Genomic DNA, 17,829 nt, shown 5'->3' on the forward strand with positions numbered 1-17,829 from the left:
ACACATGGATGTCGGTTTCTATATAATACATGTTGAGCCAATAGCTAAATATTTACAGAAACACTCAGAAACAAAAGCTAGGGTCAATGGTACCACAGTAGTACCACAGCCAGGATTTTAATCAGCTATCTAAACCAGTATGCTACACTACCACAAGATTAAGACCTAAATCTAAAAGGCACTGTATAAACTGGATTACTGTGCTCTAGAGAGACAAATAAATGTGTTAAATTAGTCCTTTAGTTTAATTAAAAATAAATATGAAAAGCCTCAAATTTGTATACATTTGATATAAGGAGGAAAATATCTCCTGCACCTTGGACCTCTGTGACATCTTTGTGTTTGTGTGCGTCAGGTCTGCTAGGTCTTCATGCAGCAACAGCATCAGGGCTGACTCTCCTCCGCCACGGGTGTCCAAACCACCCAGTCTCATAAGCTCTGCTGGTAGCGCCACATCTCCTGTCAGGTAAGCGAGGAGCACAGCCAGGTCTCATGATCCAGGAAAGGCTCATCCTGAAACCCTTATTCAGTTAAATTTAGACTGCAAAATGATTTTATCAGGAGGCTTGATTTCTTCCTAGAAGTCAGACGTGCTGGTTGTTTCATTAGAAGGTAATTCTAATTTGATGTTTGATGTTTGTGTGTGTTTTGTGTATTAGAAGGTAATTCTTATTTGATGTTTGATGTTTGCGTGTGTTTTGTGTATTAGAAGGTAATTCTTATTGGATGTTTGCGTGTGTTTTGTCTGCTAGGTCTTACAGCAGTATCCGCTTCAGGGCCGAGTCTCCCGCCCCACGAGCACCCAAACCAGCTAGCCGCCTAAGCTCTGCTCGCAGCTCCGTGTCCTCCATCAGGTAAGCAGCAAAGACACCAAGTCTCTCAAAATATTCCTGTCTCAAAAAGTCTCGGAAAAGTCATGGAAAAAGTTGTGTGCTTAAAATTCCCATTCTTCTAAAAAATTCTGTGAAAACAGACCAGTTCTCACTTTATCCTTTTCTAGCTCACAAGACAAAATATCTGTGTTGGCAGGTTAGTAGGTAGATGTTATTAACGTAATGCTAGTTGATGTCCCTGTGCTGATTCTGCTGAGAAATTGCATAACTCACTAACAAGTACATTAGGACCACTTCCAAAAATCATTTGTGGTACTGGTTACCAAGAGCCTCCAAAAGTGTCAGCAGGTTTCATGGTTATTGCACTATTTTCTAATCTAGGAGAATAAGTGCAATTTTACAATCTTGTGCTTATCATAGGATTGTCAAATTTAACGTTCATTTAAAATGCATACTGTGATCTGTTTATTTTAAATGAAATTTTTCTCTCTAATTGTAGTTTCCACCAAGTGTGCATGTTGCACATGTTGTCAGTATTATCTGTAAGCACAGGAAGGTCTCAAACTATAGGGGAAAAGCCTTTGCTACTGTAAGATGACGTCTTACCATCCTGGTACTGCAATGAAAAAATAGTTAATAAATTACTTTAGATAATTTGGTTTCCATATATTTTTTCATATTGCAGTAGCTGCCATCATTTACTGTATACAGTGTGTGTAAGCGCTATCTACTTACAGTAGGCGTGAAAGTAATTTCCATGCTGCTCAGTCCATGTTACGTCTGTGGTGCGTGTGTGCGCCTGTGTCTCTCTTCAGTGGTGGTCCCAGGACTTCCGGGCAGCGGTCCCCCCGTGTAAAGATGGTGGACCTGGGATTGCAGATCAGGGTGTCCAGTGCCCTTTCCGCCACTCCCCCACGGGACAGCAGGCGTGGGGGCTCGGGAACCAGCAGGAGCACCCCAAGCAAGAAGTCCCAGAGAAAAACCTAGTAGTGCCGCCACTGTGTCCACAAGTCATAAATGTCACTATGACGATGCAGCCACGGAAAGCACTGAGCAGGAAGAATACTTATTTTTGCATTTTGTATATACACCAATGTTTTTTTTTTTGTTTTTTTTTAATTAACACATTGGGACTTTAAACCTTGTGCCAACAGTAGTCTATAAGTTAGTTCTCACACAATTGATTAAATATTTCTTATTGAAACAAAACCTTATTGAAACGTAAAAGCAACCTATGGCTAAAAAAATATTAAACAATTGGTAAAATAGCCTTTTGTGTGGACAACTGATGCTTCTACAATTCGTGGGCTGAAAGGTACAACTTTGACAAAGAAATAACAATGCACGATTCCACTGAAATTGTACGTGTATTTTTCCATGCACAACACGCGGGCAAAATTACATTTCTGCAAACACCTACGTTTTAAACTCATTTAGCCCGTAGTGCAAGTGTATTCTGTAGTGCTTTGATACTTTTCAAAACGCCATGAAGAGCAAAACAATGCGACAATCGCAAAACACAAGCTATGTTAAAACATCTATCATCATCGAAAACCTGCCACCAGAAACAAAGTATTGCAGCTGAATATAAACATATCTGATAGAAATGTTCGCTTTTTAATTAGAAGGACGAAAGAAAGAATCGTTAACCTTACGCATGGCGGACAATATTAGCATTTTTCTTAATAAACGAAATTGTAACGCCTTACTCGCTTAATGCCACGCCTTTTATTTATCGCTGATCCGGACTTCTAGTCTGTAATGTTAACTAATAAGTAGTAGCAAGGCGCACCGTGATTGAAAAATACAATACTGTTTATTTCAGAGTAGCACGTGTTGATCTTCAACAGTGATTTGAAAAAAATATTAATTCTCGATTTGCTGTGGAATGGAGTGCACATGAACAGACATAGTCAACTGGCGCGTGTCCGCCCATGTAGCTCGCCGTGATCGTATAGTGGTTAGTACTCTGCGTTGTGGCCGCAGCAACCTCGGTTCGAATCCGAGTCACGGCATTGTGGAACAATGTCACGGCAATGGGCGTCATTTTAATGAAAGTCAATATAGAAATAGTAGGGTACTCTTCTTAGACTGTATTACATATAATTAAGCCCTTGTTATTTCATTTATTCACTTCCAAAATGGTGCCTTCCAATGTGGTGGCGCCAGCATCTCAGAAACTGCTGCCCTCCTGCGATTTATTCACACTACTGTTTAGAGTTTGCACAGAATGGTGTGATGAACAAAAAAACATCCAGTGAAAAGCAGTTTTGTGGCCAAAAGCATCTTGTTAATGAGAGGTCAGAGGAGAATGGGCAGACTTATTCTCCTCTCACCTCTAACAGAAAGGCCACAAATGCTCAAACAACAGCTTTTTACAACAGTGCTGTGCAGAAGGGCATTTCTGAACATACAACATGCCAAACCTTGAATATAGGCTACAGCAGCTGAAGACCACGCCTAGTTCCACTCCTGTCAGCTTAGAACAGTAAAATGAGGCGACAGTGGACATTTCATGTGGCGAATCTCAATTTCTGCTGTGACATCAGGCTCGGAATGTGGCATAAACAGCATAAATCCATGGATTCTTCCTGCCTTGTGTCAATGGTAAATGTTGCTGCTTCTAGTGTACGGAAGCAGTGGGGAATGTTTTCTTGGCACACATTATGCTCCTTAATACCAATTGAGTGCCACATCATTCATTTGAATGCCATGTCATACCTAAGCATTGTTGCTGACCATGTTTAATATCCTTAAATGTAAGGATAATTCTATATATCAAAACATTATATATAACCTTTTGCAGATGGATACGCCCAGTAGGGTAATTCATTTCATTTGCCTGCACAGTCGTCAATTCAATAGAGCACCTTTGTGAATAAGTACAGAGGGAGGTTCAAAGCATGAATGTGTGGCTGAAAAATCTGCATGGACTGCATGATTCTGTAGATTCAGCATTTACCAAAATCCATAAGGAATGTTTGCAGCGCTTTTTTGAATCCATGCCATCAAGAATTCAGGCTGTTCTGGGGGCAAAAGGGAGTCCTAGCCAGTACTAGATACAGTAGGTGTACCTAATAAAGTAGCCAGTAAGTGTATAAGATACAATGTTACTGATCATTTTATGTATCAAAACAAAGATTATAAATAATTAACAAATATAACTGGGAAAACAAGTCAATTCAATAGTGTACGAAAAGAGAAGTCATAAGAGTAGACACCCACCCCGTTCTGCAGTCTGCAGCCTGGTGATGATGTTCCTGTACCGTTGGTGAACCACCACCAGGAGGAGCCAGTTCCTTTTTTGAGTAGGCCTTAATGTGATTCAGATAACTGAACGTTAGTTGTAGTCCCTGTGTCGGATTTGCACTCAGTTCCTAGATTATTTCACACACTCTTTCTGCGTGCTTGCCATTCCCCACAGGATTTTAGTCGGGGGATCTATTTTTTAACCGAGCCGCAGATTTGAACATTGTCCAATTATAGAGGGCAGTCCACAGACAGCAAACCACGGACAAAGTACACCTTCAGACCATGGATCAGACAACACAGCAGACCACCAGCTGCGACGGGCTGGCAGTAGCATAGCATTCAGACTCCCCCTAGCGAATCATGTGACAAATTACATCGTTTGCATATGTTAAATGTACCCTGTGTTACAATGTACACGCTGCAGTATGGTGGATTATTTCCTAACATGCAACTGCCAACAGAATTCCATATGCAAGTTTTTTTCAGAATGATACATTTAAGGGTATGTTGTATTTAAGGGTTTTAGGTAGTCTAGTACAAATTAATCAAGGCTTCACGTATTTTAAATGTATATATGCTAAAATATGTTTACTCGTGCATCCTCGTGAGAGTTGTAATTTAATGAATACCCTGTAATACTTTATAACCCATTCATAACTGCAAATACTATTTGAGCACAGAATTATGTCAATACTTGCTATAGTTTACTCTCAAGCATTTGTGCCACATGGAGATTAGTCCATTACACATTAGTTTCACTTTAAATGTAGGTTGCCATGAATGCCTTTTTAAAATCGGAAATAACAATTTTAATAGAATTGCAAGAGAGTTTCAGTCTTGATATCAGGCACTGCGCTGAGTGCGTCCGGTGTGACCAATCGTCATCAAAATCTGTGGCACGGGAGCGACACCGCAGTATAGCCTACCAGCATCCTCAGACGGGTCTCCAAAAACGAGAGACAGTGAGATTCCAAATTTGCTCCCCGCCCTTCTGCAATTGGACATAAAGAAAAGCGAATCAAGCTCCTGTTTCTCGGTTGCCAGTTCCGAATGCCACTTACTAAAAAAGACTATTTCCATTGGTTTTCGGTGACGCCACTCTGTACCGCTAGACCCGCCCCACATCTCAAGTAGCAGTCGGTGAATGGTGAATCGTACACAGTTCTGATTACACCCCAGCAGTGATTGCACTAGGAGCGGAATTGACCGTGTTTCAATGGTTGCACACAGTCGCGGACCTGCCAGCGTGTTTGCATCAACCAAGTAACGATGCTTAAACCTTGCGTCTTGGCTGCAAACTTCTACTGTTATTCAGCTGGGTGACCGGAGAAAGCGTAAATGTGACATTACTTCTATGTTGTGCTCAGTTTATTGTTCTGGTCCCAGACGCAGACCAGCAATTGTGTAAGAAGATGTTGAGTCGACTGATGAGCGGAAGCATCAGAAATCTGGAGAGAGAATACAATTGCACCGTCAGGCTTCTGGATGATACGGAATATACATGCACTATCCAGGTCAGTCTAAATAGCCTACTGGTAGAAATCAAACCGCTACCATTATAAAAGCTACTCCCTGTGCGGATTAAACGGCGACCGCGACCACCAAAGCTTTGTTTGTGATCAGGGAAGAAACGTGCTGGTACTGTCTGATAACTGCAGCAGGTATCTGCATCCCGCGGGTCCCGCGTCTCTATCCATGTAATTTGTATGAGGTCGCCAATGTAGCTTCAGAACAGCTACATACTGTATCCTAACTGATCAATGATGTTGCGATTCGGGGCGAATGCCTTTTTGTAATGCATTTGTGGAGGGTGATCTTTTGGGTAAATATACGTCTGTGCTTTAACGGCGGACGACTGGAGTGGTCTAATAAAGCATAATAGTGGGAGCTAGCTGTCTGCATTTGTGTTTCCGTCTCGATTGGGCTAGAATAAGGGTCTCGATCATCCCCGCTGCTACCTGTGTAACTTTACCGAAAGGTATCCAGTGTTATGACAGGTTCAAAGAAGGGAGGGAAAACAGACGGCCTATTTGAGGTGGTCTTCGGTGCTCTAAATTCACCCCTGTGTCCGTATATTTTTTAGGTTCCAGATATTTTGACAGAAGTTGTGAACAAAACGATGATCTAACTGGATGTACAAAAATTACAAGGCTGACTTTCAGGAAATGCAGCTATATGACGACAGCTGATACGTGAAGTGGAAACTTATTAGCTGTGCCCTGCCTTTAGAATAGGCTACAGGTAAACAGCCCTCATTAATATGTAGGCTATTGCTCTGGAACAAGGCACCGTGTATATGGTTATTTGACCTTGCAAAGTATCCTGCACTACGATAAAGGCGCATTGTGTCGAATGTTGTGATTCATCTTTCTATGACCATTGTGCTGTGCGGTGTCAAGTGTTCTGGATGTTTGTAATTAGATTTTTCGTTCTGCGTTATCAGTGCCATTTAAATGGACGATCGGGGCAGAGGGGTAACACAAGGATAAAACGCTCTACTGGTCTCTTCTTGACATTTCAACAGGCATTCCGAAGTGCTTCCGTAATAAGAAATATGTAATTCCGACGGCTCTTGCAAACAGCAGTGAAGCTAGCGCAGCTCAAATGAGAATGTATTGCATTGGAATTCTTTAGTCTTTGTTCTGAAATAATACAGTCTGTTCTGAAATTGTGGCTATAAAACCTGTATCCATAACTTTAAGCTATCCTTCATACGCTATCTATACCCGCCTATCCAGGGTTGCGGGGGTGCTGGAGCCTATACCAGTGTGCATTTGGGGAGAGGCAGGAATACACCCTGGGCATGCCGCCAATCTATCGCAGGTTACACCATTCACTCACAGACTCATACCTATATGGGCAATTTAGACTCTTCACTACCTGCCTTTGGACTGTGGGAGGTAACTAGAGTACCCTGAGAAAACAGGGAGAATATGTAAAGTCCACACAGAAGGACCTTGGCCGGGATTCGCTACCCACTGCACCACCGTGCTGCCCATAACTTTAAGATAGACTATAGAACAACTCGTTTTTGAGTAGGAGTCCCTCCTATTTTCTCTTATACCCCCCTAAAGCACGAAACCCATAATAACGGAGGGCAGTATGTTTAACAATGCAACTACTCTGCTTGGTGGGACTGGCCTTCTCAAAGAGAAAGGCAACAAAACATATCAATAATATTTGCTATCTTGCACGATTGTCTGTACATATTTTATGCAGTTGTAATATAGCCTAACTACCTAGACAAGTGTAGGCCTACAGTCATCACCAATCCCAAACATATGGCCCTATGTAACAATAAAATGACAATTTTCTGCTATGAGCCTCAAGGATAATTGAGCCCTAGGGGTATTAAAAGATAACTGTGGCTTCCCAGCCGTATATGGTTTGAGAATAATACCTGGAGAAGAAACGGTTGTTGCAGTTCCTGGTCTCTAGTGATGCCTGATGATTGTTGCTTTTGGCAAAAATTAAGTCCCTTTCAGAATAAATGTCCCTGTTCCAACTAGACTTGTCTATATAAATAATTTATTAGTGGAATTATATTTATTGTAAAAGTCTGTGGCAGTGTTTTGGGCCAAAGAATAAGGTGATATGAGATTACGTCAGTGGGTGCCGTGAGTCATACCATGTGCTGATGTGTACCTTTGGTGGTTTTGTCCTTGGTGGTTTGTCTTTGGCATGGGTCCTGCTGCTAAAGTTGTGTTTATTCTGTTTCAGTCTGAGATGAATGGAAGAGAAAACACTGATCAGAAACGATTAGAGTCAGTTTGCGTCTTGGTACCTGACTCTTTAGAAACTGGTAGGGTGCTCCCTGGATTGATCTTACCAGGGGAATTGCTGTATCCTTCTCACAGCAGATGCGGCACCTCAAGGCTCTCATCGTTTCTGTGCTGCAAGGATCTGACAGAGCTGATACTCAAATGTTGAAGGCCACGTTTGAGAAAGACATAAAAACTACATCTTATGTTGTTGTGACGGGGATTTCCTCTTTCTTTGGGAGGGATCAATTGCTAACCCTTACTGGGTTAGCGTTCTTCCTCTTTTTGATATTAAGAGGAGGCGAATCTGTTGTCGACATGCTCAACAAAGCTTTGCAGACTACTCTTTCATCCGGGAGTCGGCATGATTACTGGAAATGAAATAAGATGAAATCCACGGTGAATGAAAATTGTTTAGTGTGAACTGAAGAGGCCGGCTGTGCGAGAACACATCTCCTGCTAAAAAAAAAAACACTACTGTGCCTCGTAGGCTGTTCGTAGGGCGTCGCGGGGGGGGCGGTCAGGTGGGCCGAAAGGCCCTGCAGGTGTTTCTGTGAGCAGCGGCGGCAGCAGCAGCGTTCGGCTTGCCGTTCCGGAGTGTAGCATCAAAGGGAGCGAGAGGTGGGAAGGTGCACTCCAGCAGTCTGACATGGCGGCTACCTCCGCTGTTCTCTCGCCAGAGGGTCCTGCCCCCAGGTCCCCCCCCCGACCCTGGCAGCCATGGGGGAAGGGACTGTGCCCCTTCTTGATCTGTGCTCGATCTGTCTCAAGCAACAGGAGGTGATCCATGGTTTTGAGGGGGACACCTAGGCGGGGAATGAACCTTGATTGGAATAACTAGGTCACCCTTTCTCTCTGAGATTTATATTCCCACCATAAAGCTAGGGGCCAATGCCTCCTGGATTTCTTAGAATTTTTTCTCTTTCTGCTGAGCCCAGATGTTTTTCTAAACTGCTGGAGCAGCTGTCCTGTCTGGCCAGTGGTTTACCCTGCTTTACAGTAATCAGAACAGGTGAGCCAGTGCAGCTTTGAACACTGGATGCCATGCCTCGCTAAGCACAGTAGAAAATGCCACACAGCGTAGTCAGACCTTGTAAAGCTGATTTAATTTGATATTACCTAAAAGCAGAAATCGCTTGGGAATCATTTTGTTGGCTTAGCTTGAGTGCTTGTGTGATTCTGATGAATTGGGGATGTCTTGCTGTACAGTAAGTATGGATAGGGGAGTGTGCATTCAGAGGAGTCTGATACAGAAGCGCCATCTTTTACTCCGCCATGCTCCAGACCTCGCAGTTTCCCTTCTGCGACGCTGCCGCTGCCACGTTTTCGTCACCAAATCATTTAGAGGCTCCTCACATCCTCGGGTCACCCTTGAATGGCGGCTGGGCCGCCGTAGCCAGCGCCACGCTGGTCTCTGGCGAGGTGGGGGGTGCCCAGCGGTGCCATGTGGGTGAGAACTAGAGACGCAGGATTCCTCTATGCACCAAATCAACAGTGCTCTACTTGACGGTCTGACTTTCCAGAGTCTGGTCTCTAAGCCAATGCTGTGAGGACAGGATAAACGAGCGAAGCACATTTTTTTCTGCTCTCATTGGCACTATCAAGGATAAGAAAAGATTAAGTCAGGTTTTCTGAATATTGCACAGTTAGCATAACCGATGTGACAACAATAGGGAAGGAAAAGTGGTGCTGGAGATCTTTTTTGACTTTTTTATGATACTGCTTATTCCTGGTCAGGGTCGCGGGGGGTGCTGGAGCCTATCCCAGCATGCATTGGGAAAGACTCTGGACAGGTCACCAGTCTACTACGAGGCACACGCACCATTCGCTCACCATTCACTCACACACACTCATACCTATGGGCAATTTAGAGTCTCCAGTTACCCTACCTGAATGTCTTTGGACTGTGGGAGGAAGCCAAAGGAAAACCATGCAAATTCTGCACAGAAAGGCCTGGCTGGGATTTGAACCCAGGACCTTTTTGCTATGAGGCAGTAGTGCTCTTCCATGCCACGCCATAATTAATCATTAATTGTATGAAGCTGCAGAATGTAGCTGTGATTTACAGTGGGTATGTGGTTCAATTTGTGCTTTTTTCGCAATTTCTTTTCATGCAGTAGTTGTCCTGAAGTCACACCCTGCTGTTCCATGATTGGCTCCGTGGGTAAAAGCCCTTTGCTGAAGGTTAATCAAGATTTAAAATGTAGAATTGAGGGTGATTGTTTAGTCCACATTAGTTCCCAATCAACAGCCATTGCCCACTCGATAGATTTTCTAAGATGATATCTCACCACTGACAACAAGCTCAGATGGCAATCTCCACTTGTTTTAGCCTTGCAGTGTATAATTAGGAGTTGGAGCTGATTGTTTTATGTGAAGTAGGCATACTGGCATTCAGTCTGAATGAATGGGATGTGATAAGAGGCATCCATTGCGGTGATTCCCATTGCCCTTCATGCCAACTCGCACATGGAAAATCAGAGCCTGAGAGAAATGCACAGGGTTTTGTGTGTTTTAATGGGCTTGGAATGATGTTTGCCACAGTGCATTGTGGGAGACGTGTCTCGTGTCATCAGACAGTGTTGATTCATACTGGCAGTCCTCCTCCTACTGGCAGCCTGCCTCACTGGGGTCAGCATTACTGTGCTAGGCATCATTGCGACACGGGTCAAGCACACTCTGCTGAGCTGTGATAAAATCAAGGCTCTGTCTTCAATCCCAAAAGCAGCCCTCCAGCATAATTTTAATGCAGTCCTAAAATGTATTATGCTTCTGGAATTTGCTATTGCCAGGAAATGTGAAAAACAATACATGTTAAAAACCGAAAATTCTTACTTTTGCTTGCTTATGACAAGACTTTGAATCCTTGTATATACTTTTGCTTCAGTCCTCTGAAGACTATACTGTGAGCTAAAATAGTTTTTGCTTCAACAGTACTAGACTCACGCTGCCAGAGGAGCTGAGCTTTTTTCATTTGAAATGGAAACTAAAATCATCCCATAAAATCGTGACTGTAGATAGATGCTCTTACACAGACACAGAGTGATTCATATGATTCAAGATTGGTGAGCAAGTAAATAAATAAATAAATGAATAAATAAATGAATTCAGTGCTAAGTGAGAACTCTCTTATGTTGTCCATAGTGATCCTCCGGGCTGGTTGCGCTGGCCCTTTAAGGAGATTTATTTCCAACAACTCGGGCCCGATATAGAGTAGGATGTGTCTCAGACAGGCCCCCTGGTTATCTGCATCGACAGCATTTCACCACAGCTCAATTTTTGAAAGCTGTGTCTTTTTGATTTTAAGGCATCCTGCTAAAAACATGTTAATCCACACAGTGGAGCTGCCCTATGCTAAGCCTCTGGCGGGTTTTTGCTGCTGTATGAGATTACAGATTACAGTGACAATGTCTCAGTGATGTGGAAAGTTCAGCCTTTTCTGTTGATTCTAGCCTATTTTTTAATGAGAGTAAAATCCCCTACACTTTGTGTGAATGAGAAGATTGTTGCGCACATTTAAACTCCATAAATTGACCCATGTGAATATAGAGGCGACTTGCATCCACCAAACAGTTCTTGCATCCACCAAAATGGCACCCCTGGATTCAGAGAATTGTAGAATCTAATTTCAAATAATTTGTTTTTAGATTTAGGACCTCTTAAACATACGCTTGTCTTTGCCTCTAATGTATTTTTGAATTAGGCCAAATTATTCAAGTGGTATTGGGATCACCATTAGTCTTCCCACAATACAGATTCACATCTGAATTTAGAAGCCTGGATTCAGTCACCATTTCCCCTGTCAGTCAATGTTTTGGATGAACATTGACTGAATCCAGGCCAGAGTATTAGAATAGGTGTAAATGTTCAGCTGATCCATTCGGTAACCATGGAAATAATGGGTTTTATTTTTGTTGTTTTATTACATTTCTGAAGGATAAGTGAGAGTCTCAAATGGAGAATATAATTTTGTCTCCTTTGAAAATGAAGACATATCACCATTTAAATGATTACATTCAGCTGAAAAACAAATGAAATTGTGTCTGTGTTCCATGGATTCATTTTCATATCATTTTTGTGAAAGAATTAGACTTTGAATCATCATTTTTACAGTCTTTCATCTGAACACTATCATATTAAAAATGCATTTCTTCATATCTTCATTCTGGAAAAGTCTGATATAACACATGTTAAATTAATGCATATACTAGTAGTCCTGTGTGTTATCCAGTGATCTTTTGTGATTCAAAAGATAAAATGACCATGAAATGCACTTTTTTGTACGTGGCTTTGGATAAAAGCGTCTGCCAAATAAATGTAATGTAATGTAAAAGAACTGTTATTTCTGTGTATTTGAATTGTTTTAGCAGGGAAGTTGATAGTGTCGTTATATCAGTTGAACTCCCCAAAGGTATAATCTGACGGTAAAGGCGGGCATCTTTGGATTTGTTAAGCAGATCAGAAAGGTACAAGGAAAGAATTAGTCCCACATGCATTCCCGCTGAAGGACTCCTCCTACCGCCCTACTGCTACAGTCAGGCAGTGAGTCAGTTACTCGGTGAGCCCTTTTCTGGGAAGGATCTGGGTGTCACCGCAGCACTTTCCTATAGGGGAAAACCCAGGAATTCAGAGGACTGGCACAGCGTGACAGCACGAAGGGTGCACTCCCGTCGACCCGGAGGGCGTCTCCTTGGTGACCGTGGGGATCCAGGGTGCTGGTGGTGGGGGGTGTTACGTCTTTGCCCTGTGCCAGAGTTTTGCCTGTTGCCACGGCGATTCCCCAGCAGCGCCCCCAACACGCTCGGATTTGGACATCCCCCGGCACAAAGGACAACAATGGACAGACGATTCTTGCTCGCAAAGCAGCAGTGGTGGTAGGAGACAGATGTACTCCGAAAGGCACCATTTCAATTTGAGGGGCTTTGTCGAACCGCGGCTGCACCGCTGTGCTCTTTTACTTGAACTTGCTGGTCATCAGGTGATTGTGAGCCGTGCCCCCCATGAACCCAAGTTCTACCCCTGACCCTGTTTCCTGTTCCCCAAGACCGGTTCCCATGGCAGCCTGCCATGGTGCGCTGGCGTCCCGTTAGCACGCTCTTTGATTAATGAGCCGTCCTCCTCCGCTAAGAGGCAGGAATGAATTTCACGCTGTCATGCTCGTGCTTAATATGATTAAACATGAAACATATTATCTCCACGTTTTCTCCCTCACACAATTGGTGTATACACTTTGTGAAGTGTCGCAAAAGGGTTTGGTCTGTGAATGGGTTCAATGAATGGAATTCCCATCCCTCCTAAGCGGTGGGTCCTAGCATTTCAATTGGCCTGCAGTTAAAGTTGTGACAGATAGGACCCTGGCGATTGGTGCGCGTATAAAGCAGGTCACAGTTCTGCGTTGTGATTGGTTCATCAGAATGCTCTTTGTAGCTGTGAATGGCCATTGTATAAACACTTCACAGGAGGTTTTCACTGGTCTTCAGGCGTCAGATGTTAACTTTCCCGCATTTATGAAGTTTGACACCACCAAGCAATGCTCAGTTTAGCTTTGTAACCGATATTCTAGTTATAGTATTTTGTAATGTGTGTGTTCAGCTCATATTTCACACATTTTTTCACACAAGGTTACAAATGCAAGCCAGTGTTGTTGTAATTGAATCTATATAAAGGTTTTATTTAGACTCTATATGGGGTTTGTTTTGTCTTCTGGAGCATTGTGAGTGAGTGCAGCATTTTGACTGGAAAGCCCTGCTGGGAGGAGTCTTCAGCACTGGTCTCACACTCTGAACACAAAGGGAGAGAATGCTCATAGCACAACTGGAGCGGCCGCTGTTTGTTCAGCTGGATGGCAAGGCTGCTTTAGAATGCACAGGGATTTCTTGACTGAATCACACACACACACACACACACACACACCTCTGTAATTCTCAGTGCTAAAGGATCATCTGTAGTTTATGTTTCATAAATGCATATGAAGCAAGTGCTGGGTAGTTCGGCCATTATGGATGTGTCCCAGTGTTTCTCTGATTGTTCACCGCTGGAGGCCGAACACTTATTCAGGTTGCAGAGCTTACTGCTGTTATTTTATGCAGCAATTGGTTATTATTTCCCACACTACAATGAATTTGCCATTGGTGAGTAATATAAATATGGTTTAACATTCAGCCAGATAATGTTAGGAACTCCCCTAACTTTCCTCAAAATAGCCTCCTTTGGCTTTAATTACAATTAAACAAATTATTGGAAGTCTATCCAATCATTCTGCTCTGTGGAAGGTGAAGGATTGGGAGGGAGGTAGAGGGGTAGTTCAATTGACTGAAATCTTATTTACCTTAAGTTTTTTTTAAACTACAGAGAGCCTTATGTCTTTGGCCTGTAGTGGGAGTAAAATAGACACTAAAGTTGCAAGAAATATGGCAAAGAATGAAATAGGCTTAGATGTTGCAGAGCCAAGTAAGCATATTGTGGCAAGGTTATTCCAGGGAAGAAATTACATAGAAGCTTAAGATTTCCAGGTGGAGTGTTCAGTACACACTCTGACGAGTCCAGCAGATGGGCTGTAATGTTAACAGGAGAATGTTTATACTTGAGTTCGTTATTTACTCAATTTGCATATAACTTCTCTGCCTAAAGTTTTTTTTTTTTTAAACCACAGGTGGCCTAATACTTTTAGCAGGCACTGCATGTATACGTGCATTCTCACATGTGTAGACACACACAAAAACATGTAAACAGACACATATACACACATACTCTCAGCCCTGTACATGTACATGCACGCATGCACGCACATGGGTAGACACACACACACACACACACACACTCCTGCTCCCTTAGCCTGGCAAAAGAGGGTCCTGATATCTGTTGAAGTGCCAGCTTTGAGGTTGGCATCAATTACTCACTCTTCCTACCGGCCGTTCTAAGGTGAATGTGGGACTAGGCTGGTCTCTGATGACTCTGATGGTCACTGCGCACAGAACTGTGACGGATGGCTCAGTCATGTCTATGGCCAAAGGGCCGGGAGCTGAGATCTCAGGAGAGGAACCCTGAACTGGGCGGTTTTGTCAGCGACCCACTTTGTCTGAACCAATCATAACGCGTTCAACAGGGAGTGTTGTCTTCTGATTGGTTCATCGGAGTTGAGTGACAGCTAGCCTTAGGTCCTCTCGCTGTCCTGTTGCCTTTCTGTCTGTCTTTCACAGACAGAGCTGCAGAGCGCTGCTGTTGATACTGGCTTTCAGGGATCCGGCAGCCTCCCAGCTGCAGTGGCGGGGATATCGTAGATTAAAATATGCCGGGCTTGAATATTTAATGAGTTCAGTGCAGGCTGTGTGGTCTGTGTTTACCCTTGTTACACAGTGCATCAGGGCTGTGGTTTCCTGTCACGGCGGTTTGGGAGCTACATTACTGCAGGACGCAGAGGTATTACAACTCCCGCTGTCCCTGGGGAATTCGGCCTTTTGTGAGAGCCCCATACGTTGACCTGCAAGTATCTGTCAATATGCATGCACACAATCACACACAAGGATACTCACACTCATAATCCGTGTTATTGAGCAAATGGAAAAGCCAATCCTAAACTGACAATATTGTGCCACTATACGTCAATAATATATCAATAATATATTTTACTGATATGATACCTACAGTTGAAATTGAAAGTTTACATACACCTTAGTCGAATCCATTTAAACTCAGTTTTTCACAATTCCTGACATTTAATCCTAGTAAACATTCCCTGTCTTAGGTCAGTTAGGATCACAACTTTATTTTAAGAATGTGAAATGTCAGAATAATAGTAGAGAGAATGATTTATTTCAGCTTTTATTTCTTTCATCACATTCCCAGCGGGTCAGAAGTTTACATACAATCTGTTAGCTTGGGTCAAACATTTCGGGTAGCCTTCCACAAGCTTCTCACAATAAGTTTCTGGAATTTTGGCCCATTCCTCCTGACAGAACTACTGTAACTGAGTCAGGTTTGTAGGCCTCCTTGCTCGCACACACTTTTTCAGTTCTGCCCACAAATTTTCATTTGGATTGAGGTCAGGACTTTGTGATGGCCACTCCAATACCTTGACTTTGTTCTCTTTAAGCCATTTTGCTACAACTTTGGAAGTATGCTTTTGGGTCATTGTCCATTTGGAAGAGCCATTTGCAACCAAGCTTTAACTTCCTGGCTGATGTCTTGAGATGTTGCTTCAATATATCCACATAATTTTCCTTCCTTATGATGCCAACTATTTTGTGAAGTGCACCAGTACCTCTTGCAGCAAAGCCCCCCCACAACATGATGCTGCAACCCCCACGCTTCACGGTTGGGATGGTGTTTTTCGGCTTGCAAGCCTCACCCTTTTTCCTCCAAACATAACGATGGTCATTATGGCCAAACAGTTCAATTTTTGTTTTATCAGACCAGAGGACATTTCTCCAAAAAGTAAGATCTTTGTCCCCATGTGCAGTTGCAAACTGTAGTCTAGCTTTTTTATGGCGGTTTTGGAGTAGTGGCTTCTTCCTTGCTGAGCAGCCTTTCAGGTTATGTCGATATAGGACTCGTTTTACTGTGGATATAGATACTTTTGTACCTGTTCCCTCCAGCATCTTCACAAGGTCCTTTGCTGTTGTTCTGGGATTGATTTGCACTTTTCGCACCAAAGCACGTTCATCTCTAGGAGACAGAACGCATCTCCTTCGTGAGCAGTATGACGGCAGTGTGGTCCCATGGTGTTTATACTTGCGTACTATTGTTTGTACAGACGAACGTGGTACCTTCAGGCGTTTGGAAATTGCTCCCAAGGGTGAACCAGACTTGTGGAGGTCCACAATTTTCTTTCTGAGGTCTTGACTGATTTCTTTTGATTTTCCCATAATGTCAAGCAAACAGGCACTGAGTTTGAAGGCACGCCTTAAAATACATCCACAGGTACACCTCCAATTGACTCAAATATTGTCAATTAGCATATCAGAAGTTTCTAAAGCCATGACATCATTTTCTGGAATTTTCCAAGCTGTTTAAAGGCACAGTCAACTTAGTGTATGTAAACCTCTGACCCACTGGAATTGTGATATAGTGAATTAAAAGTGAAATAATCTGTCTCTAAACAATTGTTGGAAAAATTACTTGTGTCATGCACAAAGTAGATGTCCTAACTGACTTACCAACACTATAGTTTGCTAAAATGAAATCTGTGGAGTGGTTAAAAGTGAGTTTTAATGACTTCAACCTAAGTGTATGTAAACTTCCGACTTCAACTGTACCGTCTCCTGGTTGAGTGTTTAGGGTTTGGGTTAGTTGAAGTCTGCCTGTAATGCTTTGGGCTTTAGCCTCTGGGATGCATTACAAATGTGTCTAAAATGAGATTTCGGAGTGGAAGAAGAGCATCTGCCCCAGAGCTCATTCAGTCACTGTCCATGTCACTGCCAAGGTGACCAACAGGATGTGAGCACCAGCAACCGGTAGAACACGCTGGAGCAAAGGCATACTGCAGCTGCCTGTGTATATATGTGTGTGTGTGTGTTTATATTGTGTTGAAGAAATTTGAACAGACCTGAGGTGATACTCCCAACTGGGGGCATGAATACTAAACCCCACTGTGAAAAAGAGTGAAAAGAGGAGAGAGAATGAAAGGGAAAAGACAGAGGGAGACCAAGGCAGTAAGAAAAGTAAGTTCTTATTTCTGTATTCTTGTGTTATGTTATTATTACTCCATTTGTTTCTTATGTACATGCACTGCTGGCAATAAATGTACATTTTTTTGCAATATCAAACATTAAAGCAATATTAATTGAATTGTGTGTGTTGGAGAGAGGATGAGACAGAGAGAGAGCAAGCGAGAGTGAAAGATAACATTCCTAAAAGCTCTCAGGCGGACACAGCATTTAAACACGGCAAACAGCAGAGCTGCTGGTGCCGCTTGTGTGGGTCTCACGGTCGGTCTGTTTATTATTTGCTCCGGTGGCGTCACAGGGGCGCTCATCGAGGTGTGC

At 43.0% G+C, this 17,829-nt stretch overlaps 1 protein-coding gene and 1 non-coding gene across 3 annotated transcripts in view; both read left to right on the forward strand.

The window, feature by feature from the left end:
• The first annotated feature begins 2,776 nt into the window (after positions 1 to 2,776).
• Positions 2,777 to 2,848, forward strand: trnah-gug. The gene has a single exon. It is a non-coding gene; the product is annotated as a tRNA-His (tRNA).
• Positions 2,849 to 5,248: 2,400 nt separating this feature from the next.
• Positions 5,249 to 17,829, forward strand: part of LOC118227987 (FERM domain-containing protein 5) — an 85,191-nt gene continuing 72,610 nt past the window's right edge. For both annotated transcript variants that reach the window (XM_035419137.1, XM_035419138.1), the window contains exon 1: positions 5,249 to 5,599. In XM_035419137.1, coding sequence (XP_035275028.1) covers positions 5,498 to 5,599 — 102 coding nt within the window. In that variant the 5' untranslated portion in view covers positions 5,249 to 5,497. The remainder of the gene's footprint in view (positions 5,600 to 17,829) is intronic.

Source organism: Anguilla anguilla, chromosome 5, assembly GCF_013347855.1.
Source record: "Anguilla anguilla isolate fAngAng1 chromosome 5, fAngAng1.pri, whole genome shotgun sequence".
Classification (NCBI taxonomy): Eukaryota; Metazoa; Chordata; class Actinopteri; order Anguilliformes; family Anguillidae; genus Anguilla; species Anguilla anguilla.